The sequence below is a fragment of the Canis aureus genome, unplaced genomic scaffold (genome assembly GCF_053574225.1).
Source record: "Canis aureus isolate CA01 unplaced genomic scaffold, VMU_Caureus_v.1.0 NW_027326411.1_RagTag, whole genome shotgun sequence".
NCBI classification, from domain to species: domain Eukaryota; kingdom Metazoa; phylum Chordata; class Mammalia; order Carnivora; family Canidae; genus Canis; species Canis aureus.
In genome coordinates, this window is record NW_027554412.1 from 472289 (window position 1) to 492549 (window position 20261).

The following is a 20261-nucleotide window of genomic DNA, read 5'->3' on the forward strand; positions in this document are numbered from 1 at the left end:
CTGTTTTGTGACCCAGTATGTGGTCTATTCTGGAGAAAGTTCCATGTGCACTTGAGAAGAATGTGTTTTCAGTTGAGTTTGGATGTAAAGTTCTGTAGATATCTGTGAAATCCATCTGGTCCAGTGTATCATTTAAAGCTCTCGTTTCTTTGGAGGTGTTGTGTTTAGAAGACCTATCAAATGTAGAAAGCGCTAGATTGAAGTCACCAAGTATAAGTGTATTATTATCTAAGTATGTCTTAAATTTGGTTATTAATTTGGTTATTAATTGATTGATATCAATTCTTCTGGTGGAGGGGCCTTTGTGCTGACTTTCAGGTGTGGGCACTTGGGGGAGCTGATCAGCCCCCTGCGTGGTGCAGGGCTCAATGAGTGATGTTATTTTTTTTATTTTAAATTTTAAAAATTTTTATTATTTATGATAGTCACAGAGAGAGAGAGAGAGAGAGAGAGAGAGAGAGAGGCAAGACATAGGCAGAGGGAGAAGCAGGCTCCCTGTGGGGTGTGCGATGCAAGACTTGATCCCAGGAACCCCGGATCATGACCGAAGCCAAAGGCAGATGCTCAACCACTGAGCCACTCACAGGCCCAGAAGACTACATTTCCACACCCCAGAGGATTTTGCAAATGTCCCCAAATTCTCAGTCATCCCACCAACTTCTAAAGGGAAGCCAGCCAGCTCACAGGGGATCTCAGAGATTTGAGAGGCTTGGGCCTCCTCGCATATATGCTTTGGGCACCCTTGGCCACTGCCCTCTGTGCGCATGCGCAGGGATGCCAGCTTCTGAGGTGCGCAGGCGCATTCGCATTTAGCAGCGTTGCTAGGTTACACTGGTTCTGCGTAGGAAGATTCTAAGTCGTTGGGCTTAGTCCCTGAGACATTGAGGCGAGGCCCACTTGCCTTATTGCTGGCGCGGGAGTGTATCGCACTAGAGGCGGTGAAACCTGTGTCACTGAAGCCTGTCGGCTTCATTATGAAAAAGAGATCTACAGCGCGGAATGGGTGGGGCCTGCTGCGCTTCGGCTTCAACCTCAGGCCTCTGAGGGTCAGGTCGCCGCCTATGACTATGACTGTTGACAGCTTCCACAGCCCCGGTCCCGGATACCACATCAGATATCAAGATCTCCGGGGAATCCACAGAGCTGTGATTGAGGGCGATACAGAAAAAATGCAGGAGATACAGCAGTTGCTGGTTTTTGGTTTACATGACTTAAATAAAAGGGACAGGAAGAACAGGTAACAGGGCTTTTGAGGCGGGCGGGAGGAGTCGGGGCGAGCAGTAGAGGGGCTCATGACATTAAAAGCAAAAATTCTGGAGTTTGATTCAGCCACAGACACAAAAAAAAACGCCTCTGAATCAGAAAGTAATATTAGCAAAATAAAAGAGAATGTACTTGCAAAATATTTACAACATATGTTTTGGAGAAAAAGAACATCTTCGTTTTACAGGGAAGTTATTACAGGAATGAGATAGGGGCCCCTGGATGGCTGAGTCAGTTGGCCTCTTCTGACCTCCTCTCAGGGTCATGATCTCTGGGTCCTGGAGCTTAGCCCCTGGTGAGGCTCCCTGCTCAGTGGAGAGTCTGCTTTTCTCTTTCCCCCTCCCCTCTGCTGGTGTTCTTAATTTCAAATAAATAAAATATTTTAAAAAGAGGCATAAAATCCCATTTTCCATCTCAAGCTTTGTGAAGATAAGGAATGATGTTACTTATACTACTTAAAATTTAAGTTGTTTTGGACTTTTCAGATAGTTTGGTGGTTATGTACCACATTGAAAAATAAGTATTTCCTTGAGCCATGAAGCTTATTGATGTAAAATATCTTTAGGAAATAATTAGAAATAAATAATATACAATATGCTATTCTCAGCACTATTTACAATAGCAGTGTATTAAGGAGTCACTTAATGGCCTGTATTTGTAAATGGCAGTGTATCCAGAGGCTGGACTACTATGTGACCACTGAATGTGGCAGAGATAATTGATACACATTAACATGCAAAGCTGTACTTTGGATCATTAAATGAGTGAAAAATTGTTTTGATGATACATACATATAAGCAGACAATGGTTTTGAGTTAGCCAAAAAGATGTGCAAATATAAAATTAGTTATCTTCAAACATTTGGATTCTAAGTGGATTTTTCATTTTCTTAAAATCTGTGATTTCTATAGGAAAGATACATAAAAATTCTAAGAAAGGTTTATTATCAATGAACTAATCCAGGAGAACAAGAATATGAATCTTGTGTAGACAAAAAATAGTTTCTACTTATTTACTTTAAAGAGATTTTATCGATTCATTTGAGAGAGAGACCAGGCAAACAAGCAGCAGGGAGGGGCAGGGGGACAACAAGCAGAAACCCATGGAGCAGGGAGCCTGATGATGTAGGGCTCGATCCCAGGACCCCTACACTTGAGCCAAAGGCAGATGCCTAACTGAGTCACCTAAGCGCCCCTCTTCCTATTCAAAAAAAATTGATGGGAGAGGATTGGTATTTTCTAACAACCTTTAGCCTCTTCAGAACTAAGGGGAATATTTTTATCTGTATTGTAGGTTGTATTACGCATACATTAAATATATACATACGGTTTTATTTATTTTTATTTATTTTTTTAAGGATTTTATTTATTTATTCACGAGAGACACACACAGAGAGAGAGGCAGAGACACAGGCAGAGGGAGAAGCAGGCTCCATTACAGGGAACCCGACGTGGGACTCGATCCTGGGTCTCCAGGATCACACCCCAGGCTGCAGGCGGTGCTCAACCGCTGCGCCACGGGGGATGACCTATACATATGTTTTTATTATGTGCAGCTTTATAACATCTAATAAGTGAACGGTTAATGATTTTATTTTGGTTAAATCCTTATAAAAATAAAAAATAAAAAATACAAATGGTATTGCAAAACCTTATAGAATTTTTGTTGTATCCCTCTTCTGAAAAAAAATTAAAAAATAGCAAATACACATTTTATTGCTATTTCAAAAATATTAGTTTACTTCACAAAAGTTTTCTTTAAAAATATTGAACTTTCTTGGTGCCTTGGTGGCTGTTTGTTGAGCATCAGACTCTTGATTTTGGCTCTGGTCATGATGTTAGGATTGTGGGGTTGAGCACCCTGTTGGGCTCCATGTTCAATGGGGAGGCTGCTTGAGATTGTCTCCCTATCTCTCTGCCCCTCTGCCCTTCACCGCACTCCTGCATTCTCTCTTTTTCCAAGAAATAGATAAATCTTTAAAAACTACAGAGCTCTCCAAATGAATTTTTTAATAATAAATTTATTTTTTATTGGTGTTCAATTTGCCAACATACAGAATAACACCCAGTGCTCATCCCGTCAAGTGCCCCCCTCAGTGCCCGTCACCCATTCACCCCCACCCTCCTCCCCTTCCACCACCCCTAGTTTGTTTCCCAGCGGTAGGAGTCTTCATGTTCTGTCTCCCTTTCTGATATTTCCTACCCATTTTTTCCCCTTCCCTTCTATTCCCTTTCACTATTATTTATATTCTCCAAATAAATTTATGTATTCTTTCAGTCCATTTATTTCTCAGACAAACCTGAACACAAGTTATGTAGCAGACATAGTCTACTCAGGATCTTTTCAATTTTAACAAGACTTCAGGGACTCCTGGGTGACTCAGTGGTTGAGCATCTGTCTTTGGCTCAGAGAGTGATCCCAGAGTTCTGGGATCGAGTCCCACATTGGTCTCCCCGTGAGGCACCTGCTTCTCCCTATGTCTGTGCTTTCTGTCTGTGTCTCTCATGAATAAATAAAATCTTAAAAAAGAAGACTCCATGTTGCCCAGTATGAGCAAGATGAGAAATTTTATGTATTTAGGTTTTAAGGCTTTCATTTTTAAGTAATCTCTCTACCCATCATGGGGCTGGACATTTAAGGACACATGCTCTACAGACTGAGCAAGCCAGGCACTCCTAAGATGAGAGATTTTATTTTATTTTGTAAATGATAAAAGATGTATTTATTGTAAAAAGAAAAAGAGAAGGTCATGGGAGGGGAGGAATAGAAGGAAAGCGTGGATCTCAAGCAAAATCCACCCTGAGCATGGAGCCTAATGTGGGCGTCTGTCTTCATGACCGTGAGATCATCCGGAGCTAAAACCAAAAGTTGGACACTCAGTCAACTGAGCCACCCGGGTGCCCCTAGGTGAGAAATTTTAAATGGAAGTATTAGGACTTAATCTCACGTGAAGCTTTTCCTTGGAACTTCCTGTCAAAGGAAAACATTTCTGAATCAGAAATTGTAAAAGATTACCTTTACCTGCCCTTTTGACATTGCAATAATACTAAATACTAATATTGGTAATTGAAAATACTTGATTTCTATGAATCTAAACATTTTCTATTAATTAAAATGCTTAGTAAAATGAGCTTCCCACCACCCCCCCCAAAAATAAAAGAACTCTCCCCGTTTATTTGAATCCTGAGTTTCTTTTGACTTAAAATCCCTTGAAACTTAAAGTAAGGGTTGCTTTAAAAACATTCTTTTGTTCTTTTAGTCCTCTCTTCTCATAATGCTTTCAACTACTGAAAATTATTTTAGCTCTTGAACAATGTAATTCCAAGCATAGGACTAGAAGTGCAACAGACCTGTTGTATATGTCACTATTATTTCACTTAAGACACACCGTAGATTGTATGATGCCCCACTATTTATGTACCAAGAAGAAATTTTTAGAAATCATGCCAGTTATAGTTTTAAGACATTTTGAATTAGAAATTGGATTCCGATGTCAGAGATATTAAAAGGTGACAAAATGAGCATCTTGGAATCATTGAAATAGAGTATTCTTGCTCATCCTTAAACGTAGCTGCAAAGTGGGCATAATTGGATTGTTTTCCCTAATTGTAGTGGGTCTTTGTAAGTTGTAGTAATAGCTATAATAATATTTGTGCTAGGAACTAGTATTCTAAAACTTTGCATGGATCCTCATTTAAGGATCACGACAAGAGGTCTTGTGAGATAAGTACCTTTTATTTTATTTATTATTACTATTGTTTTGTAACCTCTATAACCAACAGGGGTCTCGAACCCCTGGCTCCCGAGATCGAGTGACATGCTCTTCAGAGTGAGCCAGACAGGCGACCTGAGACAACTATTTTTATGCCCATTTTGTGGATGAGGAAATTGCGATAAGGCTAAATGGTCACTGTGAAGCGACAGAGTTAAAGTGGGAATCAAACCCAGGTTGAGCTGCCTCCTGAGGTCATGCTCTTCCTAAACAGATAGGCTGCTCTTTTAATAGAGCGGTGAAGAATCACTAATAAATATTGTACTTTCTTCCAAAGAAAACTAAATCTTTGTTTTGGAGTCATGAGAATAATACAGTATTTAACATTTACAATTCTGTGAATTAATTTGAATGTTTTGGAAAGGTACACTGTAATTTCCTGACAAGTCCTTTCATGCTCACAGGACGGCTCTCCACTTGGCGTGTGCCATTGGGAGTGTAGATATGGTGAAGATCCTGGTACTTTCTCAATGCCAGCTAAACCTCCGTGATGGAGAAAACAGGACAGCTCTCGTGAAGGTGGGTGGTCACACCTATGTCTGCCTGAGGTGGATTGGATTGAAGTCCTTGGAATGAACATTTGTTGCAATTAAACATAACTCATTGGTGAAACTTGTGGCATGTTTCCTTTCAGTTCCCAGAATTTACATTCTGTTTCTCGTTATAATGCTGACAGGCTGTACAATGCCAAGAAGAGGCATGTGTAGATATTCTTCTCAGAAAAGGTGCTGATGTAAATACTAAGGATTTCAAGGACAACACCGCTCTCCATTATGCGGCCTATGAGGGAAATATCTCAATAGCACGCAAGCTGCTTTTGAATAAAGGAGATATAGAGGCCAAAAACAAGGTACAGGTCAAGTTTTTTTTACAACGTATTTCACATTATAAATAAATAAATAAATAAATAAATAAATAAATAAATCAGTAAATCAATCAGTAAATAAATAAATAAATGTAGCTGCAAAAGGTTTTTCAACATGTATATGTAGATATATTTGTACTATAGCACATATATATATGAAGACATCGACACTGAATTTTATACAGCAGGTCCTGTCATCATGGAAACAACTCCAAAACCAAGGCAGAGGGAGGGAAAGAGAAAAGTAATGCATATAGTAAGGAAACATTCTGTCTGCTAGCTACCCTTCCACCCCAGAAAGAAAATCTTCCCCTTTGTGCCTGGGAGTAGATGGTGCCCTCAGAGCCCACAAAGGATTGAAGGCCTAGAGGGGAGTGTGGTGTTGATGGAGGCCGAAAGCTGTGCAGGGGCTTAGGAAATGGATGCTTCTGGGGATGAGTAGGAGACCGTGACCCAGAGGAGTAGCTTGGGTGAATGTAAATGGGAGGAGAAAGCAGCAGGTTGTAATAGGCCTTGGGCACTCTAGGCCCTAAGGTTCAGAAGATGAGAGCAGGGGGATCAGGTCATGACATCCTACAGGTGGTATCTGCTTGTGCTGGTAGCCACTCTGCCAGCCATGTACCACGGTGAGGCCTCCCATTCCGGAGAGTAGCTCCTGCTCAGCCTATGTATTTCCTCAGTGGGGTGGTAGGTGTGCATGGGGAGCTGGTGATGACCACACTTGCCAGTCTCCCTGTGCTTTCTTTGACGTGCATTACCTTCAGTCGCTGCCCTTGCAGAAACACTGTTGTGTGTCATAGATAGGGTCGATTTTTCATATTTGGAAGCTCAAACATTTCCTGGATGAAAATATTTTGAAATAACTGTCTAAGCTTTTGCTTTAAATAACAAAACTTTTTATTTTTGAAGATTGTATTTATATGAGAGAGAGCAAACAAGAGTAGGGAGGAAAGGCAGAGGTAGGGAAAGAAACGGCCTTCCCACTGAGCCAGGTAGCCTGATGCACGGGGCTTGATGTCAGGAGTGGGATCGTGACCATAACCAGAGAGAGATGCTTGACCCACTGAGCCCCCCAGGCTTACCATAATACTTCTTCCTTCCTGCCTTCCTTTTTTTAATTAAGCTTTTTTATTTATTTATTTTTTCACCTCACACTCTGGGGTTTATGTACTTATTTTATCTTTTAGTTTTTTCTTTTTAAATTTTTTTAGTTGGAGTTCAGTTTGCCAAGAAAGAGCACAGGACCCAGTGCTCATCCCGTCAAGTGCCCCCCCCTTGGTGCCCGTCACCCAGTCACCCCAACCCCCCACCCACCTCCCTTTCCACCATCCCTTGTTTGGTTCCCAGAGTTAGGAGTCTCTCATGTTCTGTCCCCCTCACTGATATTTCCCACTCGTTTTCTCTGCTTTCCCCTTTATTCCCTTTCACTCTTTTCTATTCCCCGTATGAATGAGACCATGTAATGTTTGTCCTTCTCCGATTGCCTTACTTCACTCAGCATAATACCCTCCAGTTGCATCCATGTTGAAGCAGATGGTGGGTATTTTTTGTTTCTAATTGTTGAGTAATCTGTGGTATATGTCCACAATGGAATATTACTCAGCCGTGAGATTTTATTTTTTGCGGGGGAGTGAGCATGTACAAGCAGGGGGTGTTGTGGGGGCAGAGGGAAAAGAAAGAGAGTAAGAATCTGAAGTAGACTTTGCGCTGAGTCTGTCGCAGCGCTGGATCTTATAACTCTGATCATCACCTGAGTTAAGACCAAGAGTCAGATGCTCAACGGACTGAGCCACTCAGTTGCCCCTAAATAATGATACCTCTAAAGAAGCATTAGAGAAGGCAAGTTTCTTTTATGTATTTATGGCAAATATTTATGAGAACACAGAATGTGTTCTGAAACTTTATTTTCAAAAATGTTTTCTCACCCAGTTTGTTTTCTTATTTAGTGTCAAACAACAGAGGAAAGCAAAATTTGCCTTGGAAATAGGCTTTGTCTTAAAACACAAAACAAGTGTATTTTACAATATCAAATCTTGCTGCTGTTGAGAAGTTCCTATTTGATCAAAAAGTGATTGATTAACACGGTCAGAGTTTGTCTTTTATCAGCCTTGACTTAAGAGGGACAAAAGAGGGGCAAAGGAGAAAGCAGTCAGGAACATGCAGAGCGATTTAGAAATTTGGCAAGTGAGGGGAAATATCAAGACAAGGTTTTGGGATTGTGTTTGTTTTTCTTAGTGTTTATGTTTAGGTAAGGAGTCTTCAATTTTCAGGGATAATAATTCTTACTTTACGAACCAGTGAGTGTGTTGTAAACTTATATAGAGATCAATTCTAGGAGGACTCTAAGGACATCAGATTGGCAGTAAACAGGTGGTTGAATGGGCACAAAAAGGGACGCCTGTGTGGCTCAGTGATTGAGCATATGCCTTCGGCTCAGGGCATGATCCCGTGGTCTCCGAATCGAGTCCCACATGGCACTCCTTGAATGGAGGAGCCTGCTTCTCCCTCTGCCTGTGTCTCTGCCTGTCTCTCTCTCTTTCTCTCTCTCTCTCTCTCTTTCATCTCTCATGAATAAATCAATAGAAATCTTAAAAAAAAACAAAAAGTGGACAAGCAGAGGAAAGAACACAGTATAGTATTTTGCAGCTATAGCCACTTAGATACGAGTCTAAACTCTGCTTGCAAATCTAGAATGTCTTGATGGGAAGGATGTAAGGAGTGTGTAAATAATGGAATCAAGTTGCATTTTGAGTTTACTAGTCCTTGTTCTACCTCTAGCCATGGAAATTGAATGCAGGTTTGATAAGTGACTCATTTCTGTTTTTGGCTGAATCCTCAAGTGATAGGGAGAATTGGCCACATAGGTGAAAGAGGAGACTGGCATGGTTGTGTACTGTACTACTTCTCAGCTAGACTTGTGCTGGTGAATCACAGTCAACTAGGGAATTTAAAAGAATTTACAAGCCTAAACTGTCCCGTGAAGATTTCGATGGAGTGAATCCAATAACGTGTGTACGCAGAAATTTGGAAATAGGGTTTTGAGATTCTGTTACAACTCTTGGCTAACAACTACTGAATGGGTAGGTATACATATACAAATTTAGAGATGTAAAAATATTAAATCTCTGGAAGAGATTTAACTGAAGTTGGATACTGGCTACTTCCTTCCACTCTCTCCAACATTAGCCTTTCATCTGTCTGTATCTCTTTGAGAATTACAGATGAAAATTATTGGTCATCTCTGTTGGCTTGAAAAATAATTACCTTTTCTTCCAACTATCAGTCATTCACCGGCACCCAGATGGGAAGTCTTTATGAGTAGTCTTTTAATAAGTAGAGTCTGACCCTTTAAAGATTTTACGTGGTTTGCTACCATTCTGATTATTACAAGCAGGGTTTTCCCAATTGCAGCAGTAGAAATCCGTGAACCTTCTTTTTTAGTTGAAGCTGTGGGATAGACTATCTTAGGATGTCTTTCAAATTCATAGGGCCCTGGCATAGTGCATAATCACTACTGTGTTAAACATTCAGCATGTAGTTAGTGACAATACAGATGGTAATTGTTTTAATAACTTTGCTTCAGCATTCCTCTGAACTCCAGTCTGTTCGGTTAGCAATGTGAGGGAAGTAAATACAAATAGATTGTAGTTGAAACAAGCATTGGAAAATTCTGACAGTAGGTGTTAATGAGTCTTCACAGCAATTTTCCTTAGAAGGTGGGGCCTAATTTGTTGGTAAAACATGATCCTGATGCTTTAGGAAAGGTTTGATGTCCAAGTGTTTGTTTTACGCACGGCCATTGGAAACAGTCACAGCAAATAGAAAAACACAAGTAGGCTATAGACTAAATGTGGCCCCCGGATGTATTTAGTTTCCACTGTCAGTTGAGCTAACACTTAAAATTATGGCACGCATGTAGAACTCTGGATTTTGAGCTTTTCTTACAGATCACTTCTGGTACCTTGAGCCCATGCTGCTGTTTGGTATGCTGTGCAGAGGCTGTCCCTTTATAGGAGGCGTGTGTCTCCAGTTTGCTCGTGTCCCCGCCTAGGTTCTTCACTGACTCGTGTCACCTGCTTTGCCTCCATAAGCACTGAGTTTACAATTACTGTTTTATGGTATATGTTGACAAAGATTTCAAGATTTTCAAGACACTCCATATTTAATTTGTAATATATATTTTGTATTTTATGTTAATTTCTTAGGATTGGGATTGAATTTTCTGTTTCTTTGTCACCTTATTTTTTTCATTACTTTATTCAGTAATTGATGAGAGACACACAGAGAGAGGCAGAGAGCTAGGCACAGGGGGAAGCAGGCTCTCTATGGGGACCCTGATATGGGCTCGATCCCAGGACCCTGGGATCATGATGTTCACCCTCTGAGTCACCCAGGGCCTCGGGATGAATTTTCTAAGTTAAGAATTGAAAGTCGTTTTTTTTCACAAACATTTTTTCTATATATGTACAGTAATCATGTACCTTTTGGAATATCTGCAAGCCATGTGAAGTTAATCCTGGTTCTACTTGGATAGATTATGCATATTTCAGACAGTATTCTCTTTCTCCTTGGTATTATTCCCTAAATACGCAATTTATATAGTAGCTTTTATTATACTAAAAATAATCCGTATAAAGCAGTATTAGAATTTTTGAATAATAGTTTTTACTTAATCTCAGTTTCCCAACATGTAAACACCCAGTGCTCATCTAGTATTAGAATTTTTATTGGTAAGTCATGACATTTTTATTTCTGATTTACACTTAGTCTAAATTATAAATAATCAAAAATAGCAATGATAATAGAAACTAGAATACAAACTGGTTTTTTTAGAAGTAGATGTGCATTAGGTTCTCAGAATGAGTATAGTTGAGAATAAAATCTCATTGACATATTTCACTTAGCGTAATACCCTGAGTCAGTCAGAGAAAGACAATTATCATATGATCTCATTCATATGTGGAACTTAAGAAACAAGACAGAGGAGAAGGGGAAGAAGAGAAAAACTTAAACCAGAGAGACTGAGGGAGACAAAGCCTAAGAGACTCTTAATCATAGGAGCCAAACTGAAGGTCACTGGAGGGGTGGAGTGGAAGGATGGGATAACTGGGTGATGGACATTAAGGAGGGCACATGATGGAATGAGTCCTGGGTGTTACATAAGACTGAGGAACCACTGACTTCTACCTCTGAAACTAATAGTATGTTATATGGAACTGAATTTGAATAAAAGGGTAAAAATGAGAAAAATCTCATACTGAGCTTTCTAACAGTTAAGAAAAAACTTTATCATGGTATAATAGGAGAAAGTCCAAGGACTATTTATTTAGTTATTTATTTTTAATATTTTATTGTTCTTATTTTTTATTTTAAACAAAAAAACCCACAATTTTTTATTGGAGTTCAATTTGCCCACATAAAGAATAACACCGAGTGCTCATCTCATTGTGGGCCCACCTTAACCAAAGATTATTTAGTATTAAGTGGTCAAAATTCATTTGAAGCTTCTTTCTTTTATTTTTATTTATTTACTTTTCTTTTTAATTTTTAAAAGGTTTCTTTATGCATTTTAGAGAGACAGCACACACATGCACAGGCTTGTGGGGGTGGGGGAGGTGGAGAGGGAGAGGGAGAGAGAGTGTCTTAAACAGACTTGGTGCTCAGTGCCAGGGGAGCCCCGAATCCAATGTGGGGCTGGATCCCACGACCCTGAGATCACACCTGAGACAAAACCAAGCGTCCCTCAACTGCCTGCACAACCCAGCTGCCCTGAAACCTAGCTCTTTTCATTCAGAGTCCATCTCCTTAGTGACTCATTTGGAGCTGGAGTGTTTTATGTTGACATCTGGGATCCCCATACCATTGATAGATGAGAATCCAGCAAGTTTGTACAACCTGGAGAAAACCCTTACCTTTATTGGAAAGTTCTTAAAACTATATCCCTGGGAACTCTTGTTTCTCAAGTATTAATGTTTGCTACAAAAGAAGGAATTGTCAAATGGGGATAAGCAAATGTAAATGGGGTTCATTTGTGCTAGATGTATAGTGCAGTTTTGTAATGTTTCACAAACATAGATGATCATTGAATCTTTCTTTTTTTTTTTTTAAGATTTTATTTATTTGTTCATGATAGTCACAGAGAGAGAGAGAGAGGCAGAGACACAGGCAGAGGGAGAAGCAGGCTCCATGCAGGGAGCCCGACGTGGGATTCGATCCCGAGTCTCCAGGATCGCGCCCTGGGCCAAAGGCAGGCGCCAAACCACTGCGCCACCCAGGGATCCCAATCATTGAATCTTTCTTTTGGGGCACAGTATCTCTTGCAAATCATGTGTTCTTTGGAATATAATTGAAGAAACACTACTCCGGAGATATCCATTAAAATCAGTAACGATACTTTAAATATTTACTACTATGTTTTAGAGAGTGGAGATACAGAGATAAAAAATAACCCCTCCCCTCTAGAATCTTTTGGTTTAGATGGTGTGGAATAAAATAACTAGGGTATACCATGATATATATTGTGAGAGAAGCAAAGATTCTTGGAGCCAGGCAATGTTTGAAGCGAGTTTGTGGAATGACTGCAGGTAATCTGTTGAAGAGGAAGAGGAGGTCTATTTTATTATTTTTATTTTAGTTTTTAAAAAGACTTTATGTTTTTGAGAGAGACAGAGAGTGAGCAAGCAGGAGAGAGAGCACGAGTGGAGGGGAGGGGCAGAGGGAGAGGGAGAAGCTGACTCTTTGCTGCAGAGGGAGCCCAAGGTGGGACTCCATCCTGAGACCCTGGGATCATGACCTGAGCTGATGAGCTGAAGGCAGATGCTTGACCAACTGAGCCACCCACGCTCCGTGAGAAAGCAGTATTTTAAAAAGAAGGAGCAGCTGGTGAAACCATGGAGGGCTGAGAATGAAAGGGCTAATTTTATTTACTTTCTATGTTACATGTTTAAGTTACAGGATCGTTCAGAATTTTTACGATTCATTATCCAAATATGTAATTTTGTAAATTATAAATTTTGTTTGCACTCCTACAGGATGGCCTCACACTGCTTCTAGTTGCTGTAAATGAAAAAAAAGAGAAAATGGTGGCATTTTTATTAGAAGAAGCAAATATAAATGCAGTTGACTACACTAACAGATAAGGTTTTTTTTTTTTTTTTTTTTTGGTGAATCTTAGTATTTGGTCGAGAGTGGTAACAATTTCTCAAGGCAGAAAGTTTAACTTATTAATAAGAAGAGTATTTATAAGTATAGTGAAAAATGTCAGCATGTGATCGGTTAGGTAGAAAACAATTACTCTGACAGGACAAGGTGAAGAACATTGTATAGTATAAATTTTTTTTTTTTAATTTTTATTTATTTATGATAGTCACAGAGAGAGAGAGAGAGAGGCAGAGACACAGGCAGAGGGAGAAGCAGGCTCCATGCACCGGGAGCCTGACGTGGGATTCGATCCCGGGTCTCCAGGATCGCGCCCTGGGCCAAAGGCAGGCGCTAAACCACTGCGCCACCCAGGGATCCCCATTGTATAGTATAATTCAGAATCCTTTGTAATATAGATTGATGTCATTTGCAATAGTTTTTTTTTTTCTGTATGATTTTACAGTAGCTAAAAGTGTTTCTTGTTGAAATTGTGAGTTTTTTCTTTTTTAGCTCAGAGCTTGATGCCAGAGTCCGGGAATTGAGCCCCACATAGGGCTCCCAGCAGGGAGCCTGCTTCTCCCTCTGCCTATGTCTCTGCCTTTCTTTCTGTGTCTCTCCTGAATAAGGAAATATAACTGAGAAAAAAAAATTTAGAGAGTCCAAGCAGAAACCTCTGAAACTGTCTCCAAGCCTTCATTTGGTAGGGTATACCAAAAACAACCCTAGCAGAGGTGCAGTGGGATAGTGCTAAAGGATGAAAGGCTGGTGAGCTCTATCACATTTCTGCTTGATTCACTAGTCTGGCCCATTCAGAGACAAGATAGATTGTGGCAAATATCTGTAGTTACTGTCAACTTAAACAAAGAGTAATTCCAGTCATAGTTATTGTGCGCCTCTTATTGCTTCCAGAACAGATTGATAAGACGTCAGGTACATGGTATGTGTCACCACTGATTTGGCAAATGCATTCTTTTCTAGTCCGCTAGTGAATCAGAAATAGTTCATATTCATAGAGTATAGGCAAAGTGTTCATTCATTTAATTTGCCTCAGCGTTTTATTAACTCATGGAGCTAGACCATTTGAACATCCCCAGAATATCTCATTGGCCTATCATATTGACACCATGCTAATTTGACATGAGGATCAGTAAGAGGCTATAACGCTTTGGGCCCTTGGTAAGACGGCATGAATTGACATATCCGTGAAGTTTTGAGGCATCCAGTGGGCATGCCAGGATATTCTCGCAGGAGTGAAAGAAAAATTGCCACATTTTGAATACCTTTTCACAAAGACAGAAACTGGGAGACCTCTTTGGGTTCTGGAGGTAGCATATTTTACGCCACTAATTCTCAATGCGTTGGGGGTGGGGTGGTGGGAGAAGAATTCTGCTCCTCAGGGAGCATTTGGCAGTGTCTGGAGACCTGTTTTTTGACATGTCAAAAGCTGTACATACTTAATGTATCGAATTCAGTGAGTTTGTGGATAAGTATAGACCTCTGTGAAATCATCAATGCCTTAAAGCCATAGTCCTACCCATCACCTCCCAAAGTCTCTTCCTGGTCTCATTAATTAATTAATTAATTAATTAATTGGTAAGAACACTTAACATAAGCTCTACCCTCTTAGCAAAGTTTAAGTATACAATGCAGTATTATTAGCTATAGACACTGCTAACAATAGATTCGTCCGGAGACATTTCCGATCCTCACAACTGAGGATGTTGCTGGCATCTAGTGGGTCGATGTCAGGAGTGCTGGTAAACATACCCAAGAGAGGCCTCCACAACAATCCACCATGTCCATGGTACAAGGTTGGGAAACCTTGTCCTACATTGAGTACTCGTTTCATCCATACACCTTGGTGAAACTAAGGAATGCAAGACTTCAGTGGTCTCAGAGCAGATGAATTGTGCAGCAGGTGCAGGCTGTGCTTAGGAGTCCTCACTGCTTTGGTCGCAGGATCCAGTAGACCCTATGCTATTCATGGTGTCAGTGGTGGGGAAAAGTTGTACCGTGGATCTCAGGGCAAGCCCCTGTTGGAGAATCAGAGCACAGGCCCTCGGGGTTTTCTGATCTTGAGTCCCCATCAGAAGCTTGCCTGTAGAGGGGTCCTACGGGAGACAGAAATGACTTGTATTCCTTCTGTGCTAAGTCATTGGCTGGACACAGCCTAGCAGAGACACAAGGCCTTGGTGTGAGTGCTACGGTGGATATGAAAATGTAGCAGCTGTCTACATTTTGAGCTGCAGTTCAACTGTGCTCTCTATGGTAGATCCTCTAGAAGACAAATCCAAAGAGTGCAACTCCCTGGCCTCTATATTAGTCTGGGTCCAATCGGAAGACAGATATGACATAGTATTTTAAACAGTGGAAGTAAATATAAAAAATTACTAAATGATGATGAGGTAGTAATGAGAAGGTGGGACAGAGAAGTCTGAAGTAAACTAATTCTTTGTTTTGGAGTCATGAGAATAAGCAGTATTTAACATTTACAATTCTATGAATTGATTAGCAATTTTTGAAAAGGTACACTGTAATCCTGACAAGCCCTTTCACACTCACAGGAGTTGTCTCCACTTGGCCTGTGCCAATGGCCATGAAGATATGGTGAAGCTCCTGGTAGATCGGAAATGCCAGCTAAACCTCCGTGATGTTGAAAACACGACCGCTCTACTGAAGGTGCGTGGTGACAGGTATATCTGCCTGAGATGGATTGGATTGAAGTCCTTGGAATGAACATTTGTTGCATTTAAACATAACTCATTGGTGAAACTTGTGGCATGTTTCCTTTCAGTTCCCAGAATTTACATTCTGTTTCTTGTTGTAATGCTCACAGGCTGTACAATCCCAAGATGAGGCATGTGTAGATATTCTGCTGAAACATGGTGCTAATCCTGATCTAAAAGACATCAAGGGCAACACTGCTCTCCATTATGCAGCATTAGGGGACAATGTCACAATAGCACAGAAACTACTTTTAAAGAAAGTAAATATGGAGATCAGAAACAAGGTACAGGTCAACTTTTTTTTTTTACAACGTATTTTACATTATAAATAAATAAATAAATAAGTAAATAAAAATAGCTGCAAAAGTTTTCTTTGTATATGTACATATATATATGAAGACATCGGCACTGAATTTTATACAGCAGGTCCTGTCATCCTGGAAACAACTGGAAAACTAAGGCAGGGGCAGGGAAAGAGAAAAGTAATGCCTGTAGAAAGGCAACATTTTGTCTGCTAGCAACCTTTCCACCCCAGAAAGAAAATCTTCCCCTTTGTGCCTGGGAGTAGATGGTACCCTCAGAGCCCACAAAGGATTGAAGGCCTAGAGGGGAGTGTGGTGATGATGGAGGCCGAAAGGTGTGCAGGGGCTTAGGAAATGGATGCTTCTGGGGATGAGTAGGAGACCGTGACCCAGAGGAGTAGCTTGGGTGAATGTAAATGGGAGGAGAAAGCAGCAGGTTGTAATAGGCCTTGGGCACTCTAGGCCCTAAGGTTCAGAAGATGAGAGCAGGGGGATCAGGTCATGACATCCTACAGGTGGTATCTGCTTGTGCTGGTAGCCACTCTGCCAGCCATGTACCACGGTGAGGCCTCCCATTCCAGAGAGTAGCTCCTGCTCAGCCTATGTAGTTCCTCAGTAGGGTGGTAGGTGTGCATGGGGAGCTGGTGATGACCACACTTGCCAGTCTCCCTGTGCTTTCTTTGACGTGCATTACATTCAGTCACTGCCCTTGCAGAAACACTGTTGTGTGCCATAGATAGGGTCGATTTTTCATATTTGGAAGCTCAAGCATTTCCTGGATGAAAATATTTTGAAATAACTGTCTAAGCTTTTGCTTTAAATAACAACACTTTTTATTTTTGAAGATTGTATTTATATGAGAGAGAGCAAACATGAGTAGGGAGGAAAGAGCAGAGGTAGGGGAAGAAGAGGCCTTCCCACTGAGCCAGGTAGCCTGATGCACGGGGCTTGATGTCAGGAGTGGGATCGTGACCATAACCAGAGAGAGATGCTTCACCCACTGAGCCCCCCAGGCTTACCATAATACTTCTTCCTTCCTGCCTTCCTTTTTTTAATTAAGCTTTTTTATTTATTTATTTTTTCACCTCACACTCTGGGGTTTATGTACTTATTTTATTTTATCTTTTAGTTTTTTCTTTTTAAAAATTTTTTTAGTTGGGGTTCAGTTTGCCAACAAAGAGCACAGCACCCAGTGCTCATCCCGTCAAGTGCCCCCCCCTTGGTGCCCGTCACCCAGTCACCCCAACCCCCCACCCACCTCCCTTTCCACCATCCCTTGTTTGGTTCCCAGAGTTAGGAGTCTCTCATGTTCTGTCCCCCTCACTGATATTTCCCACTCGTTTTCTCTGCTTTCCCCTTTATTCCCTTTCACTCTTTTCTATTCCCCGTATGAATGAGACCATGTAATGTTTGTCCTTCTCCGATTGCCTTACTTCACTCAGCATAATACCCTCCAGTTGCATCCATGTTGAAGCAGATGGTGGGTATTTATTGTTTCTAATTGTTGAGTAATCTGTGGTATATGTCCGCAATGGAGTATTACTCAGCCGTGAGATTTTATTTTTTTGGGGGAAGTGAGCGAGCATGTACAAGCAGGGGATGTTGTGGGGGCAGAGGGAAAAGAAAGAGAGTAAGAATCTGAAGTAGACTTTGCGCTGAGTCTGTCGCAGCGCTGGATCTTATAACTCTGATCATCACCTGAGTTAAGACCAAGAGTCAGATGCTCAACGGACTGAGCCACTCAGTTGCCCCTAAATAATGATACCTCTAAAGAAGCATTAGAGAAGGCAAGTTTCTTTTATGTATTTATGGCAAATATTTATGAGAACACAGAATGTGTTCTGAAACTTTATTTTCAAAAATGTTTTCTCACCCAGTTTGTTTCTTATTTAGTGTCAAACAACAGAGGAAAGCAAAATTTGCCTTGGAAATAGGCTTTGACTTAAAACAGAAAACAAGTGTATTTTACAATATCAAATCTTGCTGCTGTTGAGAAGTTCCTATTTGATCAAAAAGTGATTTATTAACACGGTCGGAGTTTATCTTTTATCAGCCTTGACTTAAGAGGGACAAAAGAGGGGAAAAGGAGAAAGCAGTCAGGAACATGCAGAGCGATTTAGACATTTGGCAAGTGAGGGGAAATATCAAGACAAGGTTTTTGGATTGTGTTTGTTTTTCTTCAGTGTTTATGTTTAGGTAAGGAGTCTTCAATTTTCAGGGATAATAATTCTTACTTTACGAACCCGTGAGTGTGTTGTAAACTTATATAGAGATCAATTCTAGGAGGACTCTAAGGACATCAGATTGGCAGTAAACTGGTGGTTGAATGGGCACGAAAAGGGACGCCTGTGTGGCTCAGTGATTGAGCATATGCCTTCGGCTCAGGGCATGATCCCATGGTCTCCCGAATCGAGTCCCACATGGCACTCCTTGAATGGAGGAGCCTGCTTCTCCCTCTGCCTATGTCTCTGCCTGTCTCTCTCTCTCTCTCAGACTCTCATGAATAAATAAATAGAAATCTTAAAAAAAAAACAAAAAGTGGACAAGCAGAGGAAAGAACACAGTATAGTATTTTGCAGCTATAGCCACTTAGATACGAGTCTAAACTCTGCTTGCAAATCTAGAATGTCTTGATGGGAAGGAAGTAAGGAGTGTGTAAATAATGGAATCAAGTTGCATTTTGAGTTTACTAGACCTTGTTCTACCTCTAGCCATGGAAATTGAATGCAGGTTTGATAAGTGACTCATTTCTGTTTTTGGCTGAATCCTCAAGTGATAGGGAGAATTGGCCACATAGGTGAAAGGGGAGACTGGCATGGTTGTGTACTGTACTAGTTCTCAGCTAGACTTGTGCTGGTGAATCACAGTCAACTAGGGAATTTAAAAGAATTTACAAGCCTAAACTGTCCCGTGAAGATTTCGATGGAGTGAATCCAATAACGTGTGTACGCAGAAATTTGGAAATAGGGTTTTGAGATTCTGTTACAACTCTTGGCTAACAACTACTGAATGGGTAGGTATACATATACAAATTTAGAGATGTAAAAATATTAAATCTCTGGAAGAGATTTAACTGAAGTTGGATACTGGCTACTTCCTTCCACTCTCTCCAACATTAGCCTTTCATCTGTCTGTATCTCTTTGAGAATTACAGATGAAAATTATTGGTCATCTCGTTGGCTTGAAAAATAATTACCTTTTCTTCCAACTATCAGTCATTCACCGGCACCCAGATGGGAAGTCTTTATGAGTAGTCTTTTAATAAGTAGAGTCTGACCCTTTAAAGATTTTACGTGTTTTGCTAACATTCTGATTATTACAAGCAGGGTTTTCCCAATTGCAGCAGTAGAAATCCGTGAACCTTCTTTTTTAGTTGAAGCTGTACGATAGACTATCTTAGGATGTCTTTCAAATTCATAGGGCCCTGGCATAGTGCATAATCACTACTGTGTTAAACATTCAGCATGTAGTTAGTGACAATATAGATGGTAATTGTTTTAATAACTTTGCTTCAGCATTCCTCTGAACTCCTGTCTGTTCGGTTAGCAATGTGAGGGAAGTAAATACAAATAGATTGTAGTTGAAACAAGCATTGGAAAATTCTGACAGTAGGTGTTAATGAGTCTTCACAGCAATTTTCCTTAGAAGGTGGGGCCTAATTTGTTGGTAAAACATGATCCTGATGCTTTAGGAAAGGTTTGATGTCCAAGTATTTGTTTTACGCACGGCCATTGGAAACAGTCACAGCAAATAGAAAAACACAAGTAGGCTATAGACTAAATGTAGCCCCTGGATGTATTTAGTTTCCACTGTCAGTTGAGCTAACACTTAAAATTATGGCACGCATGTAGAACTCTGGATTTTGAGCTTTTCTTACAGATCACTTCTGGTACCTTGAGCCCATGCTGCTGTTTGGTATGCTGTGCAGAGGCTGTCCCTTTATAGGAGGCGTGTGTCTCCAGTTTGCTCGTGTCCCCGCCTAGGTTCTTCACTGACTCGTGTCACCTGCTTTGCCTCCATAACCGTTGAGTTTACAATTACTGTTTTATGGTATATGTTGACAAAGATTTCAAGATTTTCAAGACACTCCATATTAATTTATAATATATATTTTGTATTTTATGTTAATTTCTTAGGATTGGGATTGAATTTTCTGTTTTTTTGTCACCTTATTTTTTTCATTACTTTATTCA

The 20261-nt window shown here is 40.5% G+C and overlaps 1 protein-coding gene across 10 annotated transcripts in view; it reads left to right on the plus strand.

Moving 5' to 3' along the window:
• Window positions 1–15566: 15566 nt before the first annotated feature.
• LOC144309456 (ankyrin repeat domain-containing protein 26-like) overlaps window positions 15567–20261 on the plus strand; it is a 157190-nt gene continuing 152495 nt past the window's right edge. For 6 of the 10 annotated variants that reach the window (XM_077890499.1, XM_077890500.1, XM_077890507.1 and 3 more), the window contains exons 1-2: window positions 15568–15719; window positions 15877–16050. In XM_077890499.1, the coding sequence (XP_077746625.1) occupies window positions 15645–15719; window positions 15877–16050 (249 nt within the window). In that variant the 5' untranslated portion in view covers window positions 15568–15644. Of the gene's footprint in view, window positions 15720–15876; window positions 16051–20261 lie in introns of all 10 variants that reach the window. The other 4 variants (XM_077890505.1, XM_077890508.1, XM_077890506.1 and 1 more) reach the window with 1 other exon arrangement.